The sequence below is a fragment of the Chrysemys picta genome, chromosome 2 (genome assembly GCF_011386835.1).
Source record: "Chrysemys picta bellii isolate R12L10 chromosome 2, ASM1138683v2, whole genome shotgun sequence".
Taxonomy (NCBI): domain Eukaryota; kingdom Metazoa; phylum Chordata; order Testudines; family Emydidae; genus Chrysemys; species Chrysemys picta.
In genome coordinates, this window is record NC_088792.1 from 178,611,352 (window position 1) to 178,625,238 (window position 13,887).

At 40.5% G+C, this 13,887-nt stretch overlaps 1 protein-coding gene across 17 annotated transcripts in view; it reads left to right on the forward strand.

Annotated features, from left to right (window-relative positions):
• The window catches only part of HIVEP1 (HIVEP zinc finger 1), a 240,716-nt gene that overhangs the window by 181,201 nt on the left and 45,628 nt on the right, over nucleotides 1-13,887 (forward strand). For all 17 annotated transcript variants that reach the window (XM_065584976.1, XM_065584972.1, XM_065584973.1 and 14 more), the window contains one exon: nucleotides 7,690-13,667. In XM_065584976.1, the coding sequence (XP_065441048.1) occupies nucleotides 7,690-13,667 (5,978 nt within the window). The remainder of the gene's footprint in view (nucleotides 1-7,689; nucleotides 13,668-13,887) is intronic.

The following is a 13,887-nucleotide window of genomic DNA, read 5'->3' on the forward strand; positions in this document are numbered from 1 at the left end:
TGGGAAAGAATGGAAGCACAAGTCAGAGAGCCAGTACAGCACCTTGGGACTGCTTTCTGTATGCCCACCATCTAGATACGTGTGGGCAACAGCTGCCATACTGCAAGATAGATTATGAAAAAAAGTTTTAAGAAATTTGATTCTAATTTGACCAAGAAGCATTTGACTGGCCAGTGGAAGTATTAGCATTCATAGAAGCACAGTGATTTGGAAGGATGAGGCTTTTGTGATTTGATGATAATTTATCATTCTGTGATTGATTGCTTCTGCCTTGCCCAAATGTAATTACTATTTAAAAGCAAATCAGATCTCAAACATTGCACTACTTTGATAAAGATTTTTGTAAATTAACACAGTCGTATAATGAAGTTGTGACAGATATGACTATTTCATGCAATATCCAAAAAAAACCTTAATACAATAAGTTATGTATTATTGTGGGCCAAGATTATATGTAACCTTTCTGGAGGAAGATGTAATGTGAGGCCTAGGAGTTCAAAGGGCTATACTGAAAATGTGCTGGACAAAAGTGGGCTTTTGGTTCAATATGTGTGAATATCTAGGGGGAGGTTAATGTAAATTCCCCACCTCTATTTATGCAAAAACCCAGCCTTTTGAAGTTAAGCCCTGGGTGTGGTTCATTGTCTGTTGATTGTCTGTTCATGGAAATCAAAGGTCTGAGCTGAACTGCTCAGCCTGAGTTCTGGTTCTGAATTTAAAAATGGGGAAAATCCAGTTGTGGGGTTTGAAAGACTAATACCTATCAGAGCTTGAAAATGGAGTTGGGGGCGTCTTCTGATACGTGTTTTAGCATGTGTGCACATTGTTTAATTTTTTTAATACGATTTTTCTGTAATACTTTTACCTTTAGAATAAATGTGCTCAGAAAGTGTTGTGGGGGAATTTGTAACTGCTGGCAATTACACTGTTCATAGTCTTTGGAAAGAAAGCAAAGAACAGACCCTGGCCTGTTTAGGTAGTCTGGCTTGTTGTGGATATCACAGTTTAGTCAGGGAACTGTGCAGCCTGGAAAAACCCTGGTCAGGAAGGAGTGAGACACAGGTCTCTTCCCAGAGATGTCGGGGAGCTGGAAACTAGTAAGTGGGTGTCCTCAAGGGTCCACAGGCAGAATACATGTGCAGATACCTTGAAACTGTGAGAGAAATATCCTCAAGAACATCCATCAAGAACAAGAGAGTAAAAATATAGGTGAAGATTGGCTGTAAGGGAGCAGTTCCTTTTTAAAAATAAAAATACTGTAGCTTTTGCAATTAGTAAGCATAAGATGAATATTTTGCACTTTTCTATAGTGCCTATTTTCAGAGGATCGCAGAACTTTTTGAAAACAATTAAAGTTCATAATACCATTGTTAAGCAAGTGCTTTATTTACAATATTTTATAGATAGGTAATCTGAGGTACATTTTAACACCTTCCCTGGTCAGGATCACAGAGGGAGTCAATGACAGAGCCAAGAATAAAAACAAGAAGTCAGACTCATAATTCCTGCTGATTCAAAGTTCTTCCAGTATGAAAATCCCACTTTCAGTGATTGCTGAAGAATGAAACAAATTATAAACCATTTCTACAAGTTGTTTTCCTTTTGTGAGAGCATTTTTACAGTCTTCATTTCCCCCCCGAAATATACAGTCCTCATATATTAGTATGTCATTACAAAATATGGCGATAGGTAACCCTCCAAAACTCTTGAGATTATTTTCACAGTGAATTTGAGATTCCTAGTTACTGAATTGATAGAGGCTAGGCACAGGTCAGATGTTGAAGCATTTGTACTTGTCTTAAAAGACCCTGTCCACTCTATAACTTTTAACCAAGTTTGTTGTTAGTTTACTAACATGGTTGGGTCTAGATATTATGTGTGTCCTCACACAACATGGTTCAAACCAGAGTCATTTAACACCATTTCTCCTCACCAGTGTGGCACATGGTTGTCTTCCTGATTTAGTACACAGTTTGTAGCAGTTGAGACAGGACACCTTACCCTTGTGCTACGACATGTTTGACCACTTGGACATTCCTCTTCATGCTGCTTATTTCCACTCCGGGCTTGCCTACACTTGAAACGCTGCAGGTGTGCTGCTATAATGTTTCAAGTGTACACAATACCTACGTTAATGGGTTCTCCCATAGGTGTAGGTCAGGGATAGGCAACCTATGGCATACGTGCCGAAGGCGGCACGCAAGCTGATTTTCAGTGGCACTCACGCTGCCCGTGTCCTGTCCACTGGTCTGGGGGGCTCTGCACTTGAATTTAATTTTAAATGAAGTTTCTTAAACATTTTAAAAAACTTATTTACTTTACATACAATAGTTTAGTTATATATTATAGACTTATAGAAAGAGATCTTCTAAAAACATTAAAATGTATTACTGGCACGCGAAACCTTAAATTAGAGTGAATAAAGAAAGATTCGGCTCACCACTTCTGAAAGGGTGCCGACCCCTGGTGTAGGTAATCCATCTCCCCAAAGAGGATGTACCTAGGTCGACAGAAGAATTCGTCTGTCAACCTAGCAGTGTCTACACCTGAGGTTAATGTGTCTTAATTACATTGCTCAGCGATGTAGATTTTTCACACCCTTGAGCAACATAGCTAGGCCAGCCTAACTTTTTAGTGCAGACCAGGCCTATGTTCTTGTTCCATGGGCACACTAGCATTTCTGCTACCGGTGAACTGCCTAGATTTTCTTGTACAAATGCAAGCAGTACAATAGGTGTGGAGGTATGGTTGTGATAGCAGTATGTGTATAAATGGAACTGTATTCCTTGCATCCTGATAACATGACCCAAGCCTCTTTCGGGTTACAAAATCACAGCTAAAATTTTAGTGCAGGCAGGTTCTAGTGACATCCCCCAGAGGCAGTATTTCTGAGTTCCACAAGAGTGTGGAACTTGATAAATCCATTGCCTACTCATTGTGGTTAAATTTCCTCTAGCAAATGGGAGAGAATAACCTTTTCTGCAGAATCCATGTTTTTGTTTATATAGAAAAATGTTTTTAGCCCTTAAGGTTGAAAGAAAATCTAACTATGAACTGGCTGTAAACTAAAGCATTCTGTGCAGACATCAAGCCTGAAACAAGGGTGTGAACTGCCCCAAATGCTGGCCCCACCACACAGTCCAAAAAGCCAGGCTATGTGCCGAGGAGTTTCTCTGAAATGGAGTGAGAGGGACTCTATTTCCTTGCCTTCTCTCCCAGCCACTCTGGAACAGCAGAGCCACTCTGGTCTGCTGTTTTATAGCTTCAGACTGAAGCTGCCTCTGATTCACTTATATTCCTGATGCATGGGGCAAAGGATGATTAGTGGATGGACACTGGATCTGCCAATCCCACCCCCAATTCCACTCTGGCACATCACAGTCCCCTCCAAAGCTGCTGGTCTCCTTGTCATATAGGAAGCGTATATGACATATATGCTTTCCACCTTCTGCAGAATAGAAGCAGACTGATGCCTCTGCAAGAGCCACTCTCAATGTACAGAGGAGGCAGAATTCATCCATACTAGAAGTATGACTGCCACCATTTCATCTCAATGGGGTGTTAATTGTAAAAATTCTTCACCTGTCTGTATATTCCAGAATAAGAGTACTTTGTTGCTGCTTAGCTAAAGAAAGGGTATGGAGTGGACACTTATTTCAGAAAAGTGCCCATCAATGTAGTTACTCAAGAATAGCTGTTCCTGAATATCACGGTGTGTATACAAGCCCATAGTACTACTCCTCAAACTACCATTCATTGGGACCTTTGGAGGGGCATCTGCTTTCCACTCTCACCATACCTTTCCTTTATTTTGAGTATCAGCATCCAGTTTGAAAATCTTCTGGCTAGTGACCTACTGGTTTATTTGTAGAAGTTTGCAAGGGTGAGAGAGCACCCACATACAGTTATTAGCTTCCACTGTGATAACCATCAACAATGCTACATGAGGTGGTGGTGGTGATTTTCTGGACACTTGTGCATTAGGGATAGATAAATATTTAGCAGATTAGAATAGGATTCAGAGATGAGGTAAACAAAGGTGCATAACAGCAAGTTGCATACACATGTGTGTGTGTGTGTTTGTAGAGTAAATATTACTACTTATTTTCATTTTATATATGCTGTGTTACACTGTGTTTTGATGCATGCTCTGTACAGAATAATATATGCCTATGCTACAAAATTATACTTTTGCTTAATATTATAAATCATTTGCTATTCAGGGAAGCCCTGAAACTCCCAGTGTATGCCTAGTTAAATAGAGCAACTAGTCTAGTTAAATATGGACATAATTCAAATTTTGTTAGTTTTGTTTCATGAATACGCAAATGGAAAATCATTTAAACTTGACTGATTTAATTCATCTGTGGTAGTAGCTCATCTGAAATGATACTGATAAATCCAGTCAGAAAAATAACCATGAAGGAAGGCGTCTTCATTTTGCAACAGACAAGGAATGTAGAGGAGGGGATGCGGGGGGAGAGAAGACAGTCCTGACAGAAAAACAAAATTTGTTGCTCAGTGCTTCATTTGTTCCACTATAATAATTTGTATTTTTAAACAAGGACAAAATGAAGGCTTGATTTTACTGTGAATGAAAAGGAGTTGCCATAAATCCAAAAATATTATTTAAATAGCTCAATTTCTTTATATTTTCTTTGCAGATTTTCATATATACCAGCATAGTGACTTTTGTAGTACCTTACAAATCAACAAGCAAGCATAGTTTTCAGGGGGAATAAATCTCTCTCAATCTAACCTAACCAGAGAGTCTAGATATGGAAAATACCTATTCAGTCATCTGGTCCATTTCCCTGGTAGTACAGGACTTACTGTAACTGACTAGTCTTATTTTGACTGTCTAAACTGAAAGAGATTAAATCAATAAATAGTATAAACAAAAGTGAATTACATTCTGGCAGTTTTAATATTCTGAAGTATCCTTTATAACATAAGGTAGGCTAAAAAATAATTACCTGATAAAGTCTCTTTAATCAAAAACTAAAAATTTAGAGCCTGCAGACACAGAAAAGTCTCCGTACTTGTTTGCATAGAAAACCAATATAATAAAGGAAGTTTGAATAATGAAGTTTGTAGCTTGAGCCATTATTTTTAGATTTAACTGGCCAAAAATAATTAAAACCGTGTTCAAAAAATTAATATCTATGGTCCACCCCTCCAACCCAATCAGTTTGTCACAGTTTCAGGATAACTGCACCTGTATTTCCCCTCTGTGGTCCACCAAAGGTACCCAATTTAGGCTTCCTGCTCCTAGTAGTCACCTCTCTTGGGCAGAGACCCACATCTCACTCCCTACCGACTGGGGATTTTAAGGCTGAACAACTCCCTGCCTTACTTATATGGTAATATCCCCAGCAGCCAGACTACCTAAAAAGACCACTGTCTGCTTTTTTTTTTTTCTTCTCCAATGGCTATAATCAGTGTATTACCCACAGTTATAAGTTACCACACAGCTCCTTCTAAGCAAGCATATTTATTCTTAAGGTAAAAGCATTGCAGAGAAAACCTATAACAATAAAAGTTGCTGCACACATGCAAAAAAATCTTACCAGAGGTCACCTACGTGCCCTGTAAGCTGCATGGCCACGCAGCAGGCTCTCAAGGGCAGGTGGGGAGAGGCATCCCTCCCCAGGCCCACCGGAGCTGCCGGGGAGAGGAACCCCTTGCTCGACCTGGCCCAGCCCCGCCAGAGCTGTCGCGGTCGGGGAGAAGTACCTCTCACCCAGCCCTGAGCTGCTGTGGCAAAAGAGGGCTGGGAGGAGTCCTCTCTCCCCACCACAGCCCTGGGGCAGCTTGCACCCCAAACCCCTCATCCCAGACCCCACCCCAGAGCTTGCATCCCAACCCTCTGCCCCAGCCCTGAGCCTCCTTCCTCACTCTGAAGCCCTTGGTCCCACCCTCACCACATGAATTTTGTTGTGTGCACCAATATGAAAGTGATGTGTCACACATCACCTCCATATTGGTGTACATAACAAAATTCATTCCGCACATGGACGTAAAATATTAGAGCGAACACTGGAGGTAACCCCCAATACCAACATAGGGCTCTGGTAGGTTAAACCCACAACTGGGTTTTCCCCCATGGTTACAAGTTCACAATTGTCTTCACTCCAGAACCACAACAAAGGCTGGGCAGATCAGTTGCTTCTTTATATAGCTCGGGCCTTTTATCTTGGCCTTCTGTAACAAGTAATCAACAGACAATAACCATCTACTCAGGGTATAGCTTTAAAAGGCTGGGGTTTTGCATAACCAATGTTGGGGACTTTATTTTCGCCTCTCCCTAAAAATTCCCCCAAAAGTCAACTTAACACTTGTCCCCAAAGTCCATACTTTTCTGGCACATTTGCAGTATAGTCTTTAGAACTCCCAGTTCTTACATCTGTCACATTTTCCCCTATAGAGGTGACATACAATCCTGGCCCACAATAAGACATAAAACTTAATACAGTAGTACAGGATATTTCAGGAAATTGCCCCATATGTCATACAGTGTTTTCACCATCTTGTCATATGGATGTACTCTGTGTGGCCCACATCACAGTAATATCTAAGCACATCACATACCTTTAATTTATCCTTACAACACCCCAATGAAGCAGGAAAATATTAGGAAAATATCGGTTTTACAGACTGGGAACTGAGGCACTGATAGATTAGGTGTGAAATCCACACCCAATTTAACTCAACAAAAATGTTGCCATTGACTTAAATGGGGCCAGGATTTCTTCTGAAGAGTATGTCTGCTCTGCATCTGGGAGCAAGCCTCTCACCCCAGGTCCACAGACTTGTGCTAGCAGAACTTGCTCTAGCATGCTAAAAATAGTTCTGTCAAGCCCCCTCCTGCAGGCTCCAGCCTGAGCCACATCATCTACGTGGCTATTTAGCACACTAGCGCAAGCCCTGTTAGCACAAGTCTGTGGACCTGGGCTGGGAGGCTCAGTCCCTGATGTAGCCAGAGTGACTTGCTCAAGGTCACATAGGAAGTCTAGCAGAACTGGAAACCGAACCTGGATTTTCTGAGTCCCAGTGTCTTAACCACACAATCATATTTTCTCAGTGAGCAAAGTTGGGTGATATGGTTGTAAAAACAGCATTGTCTAGTTAACATCTGTGCTATTATCGTTGTTTATGCTAACAGAGCTAACTGATCGTAATGCAGCAGGGAGAGGTTACTCAAAAGAAGCCTAGCATTAGTAGCTGAGAGAGAGGTCTTGCAGCTAAGAAGATAAAATGTTAACAGTGGGAAACATGGGGCTGGTCTTAGGTGTGTTAGCAACACAAGTCACAGAATCAAAATTCAGCTCTTGCTTCCCAGGACAACAGGTGCAGGTTTCAGCATGTTCAGTCCCTAGAAATGAAGAACACTCTGGAGGAACGATCTCCAGCCCTTCTCTGCTAGATGGACAGTTTAATGCTCAGGATAAGACGTGTTATATGGGACTATCAAACAGACTTGTTCATTCTGAATAATTTGTAGTGGAATGAAAAACAATTTCCATTTGCATTTTAGAACATGTTGAAATTTTTTACTAGATTTGTTGAAACTGTAAGGTGTCATTACATTGTTATGATGATATAATGTATTTGTGTTGTAATAATAATTCAGACAGTGATTCTGTGAATTTACCATTTCTTTTTCTGTTTTGTTTTAACATATCTCAGAGGCTGGTACTAGAGGAACTTCAGATACAATTAAAGGTGTGAAACGGAAAAAGATTGTAACTGAAAACCATCTGAAAAAGATACCAAAATCGCCTTTGAGAAACGCCCCTCAGGCCAAGCATAAACAAAATGTAGAAGAATCTTCATCATCTAAAATTCTTCCTGATGCTTCGGAACACTTACAAGCAAAGAATCAGTTACCTGTACAAAATGGAAAACAATGTGTGAAACAAAATGGGGAAACACTTAGTAGCAAGGTAACTGATGAAACAGTCACATCTGAGACATCAGTGCAGACAAATCTTTCATTGTTACATAAGTCCTTGGATTTTAGTAAATGGACAGCAGAAGACTGTGATACAAGCCAATTAAACTTGCCAGCGAAGAAGCCTCTCTCTAATTCCTTGTCAAGTAAATCAAAGACTGACCATAATGAATGTATTACTTTTGTAGATTGTAGTACTTCATCCTCAGGTACAAGTACTGCATTTGATGTCTTATTAAAAGCTATGGAACCTGAACTGAACATCTTAGCACAAGAGTGCACTCCTTGTGGGATGCAAATAGAAAAAGTGAGACCAAATAAATCTACAAGCGCCTCTTCAAGTCTCACATCCAATACAATAAGTGTCCCAAATCATTTTGCTTTGTCACAGCAAGAGTTTGTAGCTGGATCGCACTACTACCCTTGTACTTCACATAATGTGCAAGCAGTAACATCAGGGAAGAGTGAACAAGCACAGACCAAGTCAATTTCTCATTCACAAGAACAATTTATTGCTAAAACTGGACAGCAAAATCAACAGATTGTTGTGTGTCCAGGTTTCACTAGATCACTGGTACGTCAGCAGGGTCAAGAAAACCCCAAACTCCAACAAATATACAGTATAGCAGTAACCTCTTCTGTAGTACACCCCCCCTCTTCTACTGTGACTCAGGTTTTTCCTCAAAACCAGCTAGTAGCTAGTTCATCTTCATCTTTGTCAATTAAGCCATCTCATTCAACACACTTACCTGTAGCTCCCCTGTATAATTCAGCCCAAATAGCATCAGTTGTCAACCATGGTGTAGAACAAATATGTAATCTTCTGAAAGACCAGAAGCCTAAAAAACTAGGAAAATATGTTTGCGAGTATTGCAATAGGGCTTGTGCCAAGCCTAGTGTTCTCCAAAAGCATATCAGATCCCATACAGGAGAGCGACCGTATCCTTGTGTGACATGTGGATTTTCATTTAAAACCAAAAGTAATCTATACAAGCACAAAAAATCTCATGCACATGCAATCAAACTTGGACTTGTCTTACAACCGGACTCTGGTGGTTTATTCCTATCCCATGAATCAGACAAAGCACTTAGTATTCATTCAGACGTGGAAGAAAGTTGTGAAAGTGAAGATGAAGGCACTGCTGATGAAAGACAAGGTGATCAAGGATCCTTAGAACTGGAACCTGCACAAATAGTGAAAATCATTTCAAATTCTGAAACGTTACGGAAAGGAAGCCCCATTCCACTAAGCAATCCAAACTATATAATAGGTGACTCTTCATTGCATGACACAGAACCACAAGTTAGGGCAGCTTTACCCAAAGTAGTAGTTCATCCTGTGAATGTTTCTCCTTTAAGGGCTGATAGTCCAGAAGTAACAGACTCCACGCCTGAGCTTGCTGCAGCACAGAGACGAGATTTTAAAGTTACAAATATAAAATCAAACATAACACACATGGTCTCTTTAAAGGAGACAGATGTTAAGCACCACCAGAAAATAGAACTGGGTCCATTAGAAGAACAACTTGGGTCTGCTGTAGGAACAGCACATGCACAGCTACAAAGACAACAGGCAACTGATTGTTCCCAGGAACAAGGAAAATGTCTTTTGAGCCCTAGGAGTTTAGGTAGCACTGATTCTGGTTACTTTTCACGTTCTGAGAGTGCAGATCAAACAATGAGTCCACCAACTCCTTTTGTCAGGGGATTGTCCACCTCTGAAAAAGACCCAAATAAAAATCTGTCCTCTGTGCCACGAATAAGTGCCACAGTGGCATCTGTTGTACAAACCGTTTGTGCTGAAAAACATTTACTTTTCTCTGGTCAAATGCGACCACCAATGGCAACGAAAACACTTGAGGAACGCATCTCAAAGTTAATATCAGATAATGAAGCTGTAGTGGATGACAAACAGTTAGATAGTGTGAAACCAAGAAGAACGTCTCTTTCAAGAAGAGGCAGTATAGACTCACCAAAATCATACATATTTAAAGACTCCTTCCAATTTGATTTAAAACCGATGGGAAGAAGAACTAGTTCAAGCTCTGACATACCAAAGTCTCCTTTCACACCAACTGAGAAATCAAAGCAAGTTTTTCTTCTGTCTGTACCGTCCCTTGACTGTTTACCTATAACCAGAAGTAATTCTATGCCTACTACCAGCTATTCAGCTGTACCTGCAAATTTAATACCACCTCCTCATCCAATTCGAGGAAGTCAATCATTTGATGATAAAATTGGCTCTTTGTATGATGATGTCTTTCTATCAGGACCTGTCACTCCACTGCACCCAGGGGGGCATACTCGCACTCTTGTTAGACAGACAGCAGTAGAAGACTCTTCAACTAATGAAAGCCATGTTCTTGGACCAGCACGATCTGTAGAAGAAGGTTATCATGGATGTAATTTGTCTAATGAACTCTCATTGCCAAGGAGCAAGTCACTTGCACAAGTATCAAATTTGGAAAAAGTAAAGAAATCACATCCAGGGCGAGGGACAATGTTTGAGTGTGAAACTTGCAGAAACCGCTATAGAAAACTGGAGAATTTTGAAAACCACAAAAAGTTTTATTGTTCAGAGTTGCATGGACCAAAAACCAAGGCAGCTATCCGAGAGCCTGAACATAAGATAGTCCCCAGCACTACACAACCTCAAATTCTGCACTACAGAGTTGCCAGTTCAACTGGTGTCTGGGAGCAGACACCACAGATAAGAAAAAGAAGGAAAATGAAAAGTGTTGGAGATGATGACGAGCAACAGCAGAATGATACTGGGATACCATCAAAGAGTACAGAGGGTCAAAGTAAGCTAGGAGATTTTCCCAATTTATCTAAACCGAATGCAACAATCGTAGGTTCACAACAGCATGGCAGCATTCCGCTTCAAAGGTCTCAAATTCAGCTTGTGGCTCGAGGCACAGAACAAACCACTGAGCCAAAGATCTCTCCACTTATGAAAAAGCAGACAAGTTCAGTTACACAAGAAAAGGTAGAGTTGAAAAGACAAGGAACTGGAATTTCAGTAATACAACACACTAATTCATTGAGCAGGCCCAGTTCATTTGAGAAATCAGAATCTTTTGAAAGAGTTTCACCAGTGTCTTTTCAAGAGGTTAACAAGGCCGTGAAGCACCATCCTTTGAACACCGTGGTAATTCAAGACGAAAGACATTCTCATCTGAACACTTCCCAACATCATCAATCAGTGTCAGCAGAAGCACCCAGAGTGGAACTTCAGGAAAGTCAAATAGTCTCCAATGAAAGAAATGCAGTAATGCAGCCATTAAAACTAGTTCGCCAACATAACATCCAGGTTCCCGAAATACTGGTCACAGAAGAACCAGACAGAGACCAGGAAAATCAATTCAGTGATCAGGAAAAACCAGAGAAGTTTAATTGGCCTCAGCGTAGCGAAACTCTGTCAAAATTGCCAACAGAAAAACTGCCACCAAAGAAGAAAAGGATCCGGTTGGCTGAAATTGAGCATTCTTCAGCTGAATCAAGCTTTGACTCCACACTTTCTAGAAGTTTAAGTCGGGAGAGTAGTTTATCTCATGCCTCTAGTTTCTCAGCTTCATTTGATAAAGAAGACATTTCTAAAACTGAGAGTGCTTCCAAAATAGATCTTAATAAATCAGCAGAATTCCTTACAATTCCTGCTGGCTCAAATACACTTGGTGTGCCTGGCCCTCCTTGCAGAGAAATGAGACGTGCTGCATCAGAACAAATTAACTGCACACAACCATCCATGGAGGTTGTAGATTACAGAAGTAAATCTTTTGATTGTGGAAATATGTCTCCATCAAAACCTACCCCACTTGTAGAGAGATCCTCTCCAAAGTTGTCTTCTGGCTGTGGAGTTACCGGACATGTGCCTCTGTTAGAAAGGAGGAGGGGGCCACTTGTAAGACAAATATCTTTAAATATTGCTCCAGAAAACCATCTCCCTCAAGTTAAATCTTCATCTTCATTTCAAATAGCTCATGCAACGGATGTGTCTACAGTACCATTTCACAGGCTGCAGACCTCTAGTAGAACTTCAGTGGAGTTTCCTTCAAGTTCTCAGCACTCACAGACTTACTCTAAGCCGTTACATGAATCTCAATCAATAACTCAGAACTGTAACCCTCTTAGCCTCCCTTCTGTTCAGCAGCCTTTAGGTCCTGTTTTGCATAATCAGGGAAAGCAGCCCTCAACACAGCATTCACAGACTTCTCTTAAAGTACTGGCCCCAGGAGAACAAGCAGACAAAAACACCTTTTCCTGTCAGTCTATTGAAAAGGAGTATTACTTTGCTCCCAAGTATCAGCTTCAAGTTAAAGCTCTGCATGCAAGTAAGTCGTATTCTTCTAAACCAATAACAACTGCTTTCCCAACCCACGCTCTTCCAAGTCAAATTGGTTTGGACCAGAGTGGGACTTCATTATCTGTACCTACTAAATTAGCTGACAGTATGTCTCATCGGTATTCAATGCCTCCCCGAAAACATATGATACCTGAAAACTCCAGTGGTCAAATACATCACACCCCACCTTTTGTGGTGCCTGTTCGTGTTCATAGTAATGTTCCATCTTATGGATTTGCTACTGTTACACCTCTTCCCCAAATTTTAGTGACGCAGGATCAGGTAAATCAGTCTGTCTGTAAAACAAATGTTGTGACAGTGCCAACTCTTGAAGGGAAAACTCCGCTGCCAAAATTACACAGAGATCATCAGAGGGTTTTGCCAAATCTACAATCAGCGTCTATATTTGATCATTCGTTTTCTGAGACTGGAAGCAGAAATTCACCTTTGCCAAGTTCCTTGAATATTATTCAGAAATTGCCAGTTAGTGGACTCTTCCCCCAACAAGAAGCTACAGCATCAAGTAAACGCATGCTCTCACCAGCCAATAGTTTAGATATTGCCATGGAAAAACACCAAAAGCGTGTTAAAGATGAAAGTGGAGCAGCTTGCACAACAGATGCTAGATCAATGCATACATTGAACATTCGAGCCAGTGACCCTAATAGGCAAAAGAAACCAGTATTGGTGCGACAGATTTGCACCACAGAGCCTCTTGAAGGTCTCTTACTAGAGCCTGATGTTCTTCCACAACATGAAAAAAGCAGCAAAGATAGAAATTCACCAGATGTGCTAGTGACTGACCACCATTCATCTGAAAGTGTTAAAACTGGAGTTTCTGAAACCATAAAGGAGTCACCTGAATTTGAAAGTCTGACATCTTCTGCATCTCAAAATTTTGAAGTTAAAAAGCCATCTGAACCTTCTGCAGTGAATAATCAGACTTCTCTTCTGAAGACTTTAGGTAACAGTCAAGAAAGGTGGTCCCCCCGGGTTAATAATGAGGGCACACAAATTAATACCCAAGGCCAAGCAAACCCTGGAACTACTCTGTCTGTGGCAAATGCAGGGGATACACAACGATTGTCATTTCCAAGCCTAAAGACTTCAACAAATTTGACATGGTGTTATCTATTAAAAAGAAAGCCATCACATCTGCTACAAAATGACCAAAAAACTTCAGCATATTCTACTTGGACTATTAGTCTCAACAATCCCAATCCACTTGGTTTGTCAACAAAGGTTGCTCTTTCCCTCCTAAATTCAAAACAAAAAGTTGAAAAACCACTATACGCTCAAGCAATAACAACTCATTCCAGATCCGACGTATTGGTTTACTCAAGCAAGTGGAGGAACAGCTTAACCAAGGTACTTTAAAGTACATTTAATATATCTTAATTTTAAGGATCAAATTTGTGTTTATAGAGTACTTGCTTTAAAAAAGCATACTGCATTTATATTTTTAATAATGTATTGTGCCTTGATTTTTTTCCTATCTAATTATATGCATAATGTGCTTATGTGTTATAGTTGTGCTGGGATGCACTACTATAAAGATATTACACTATTTCAATGAAGAAACTTGTTC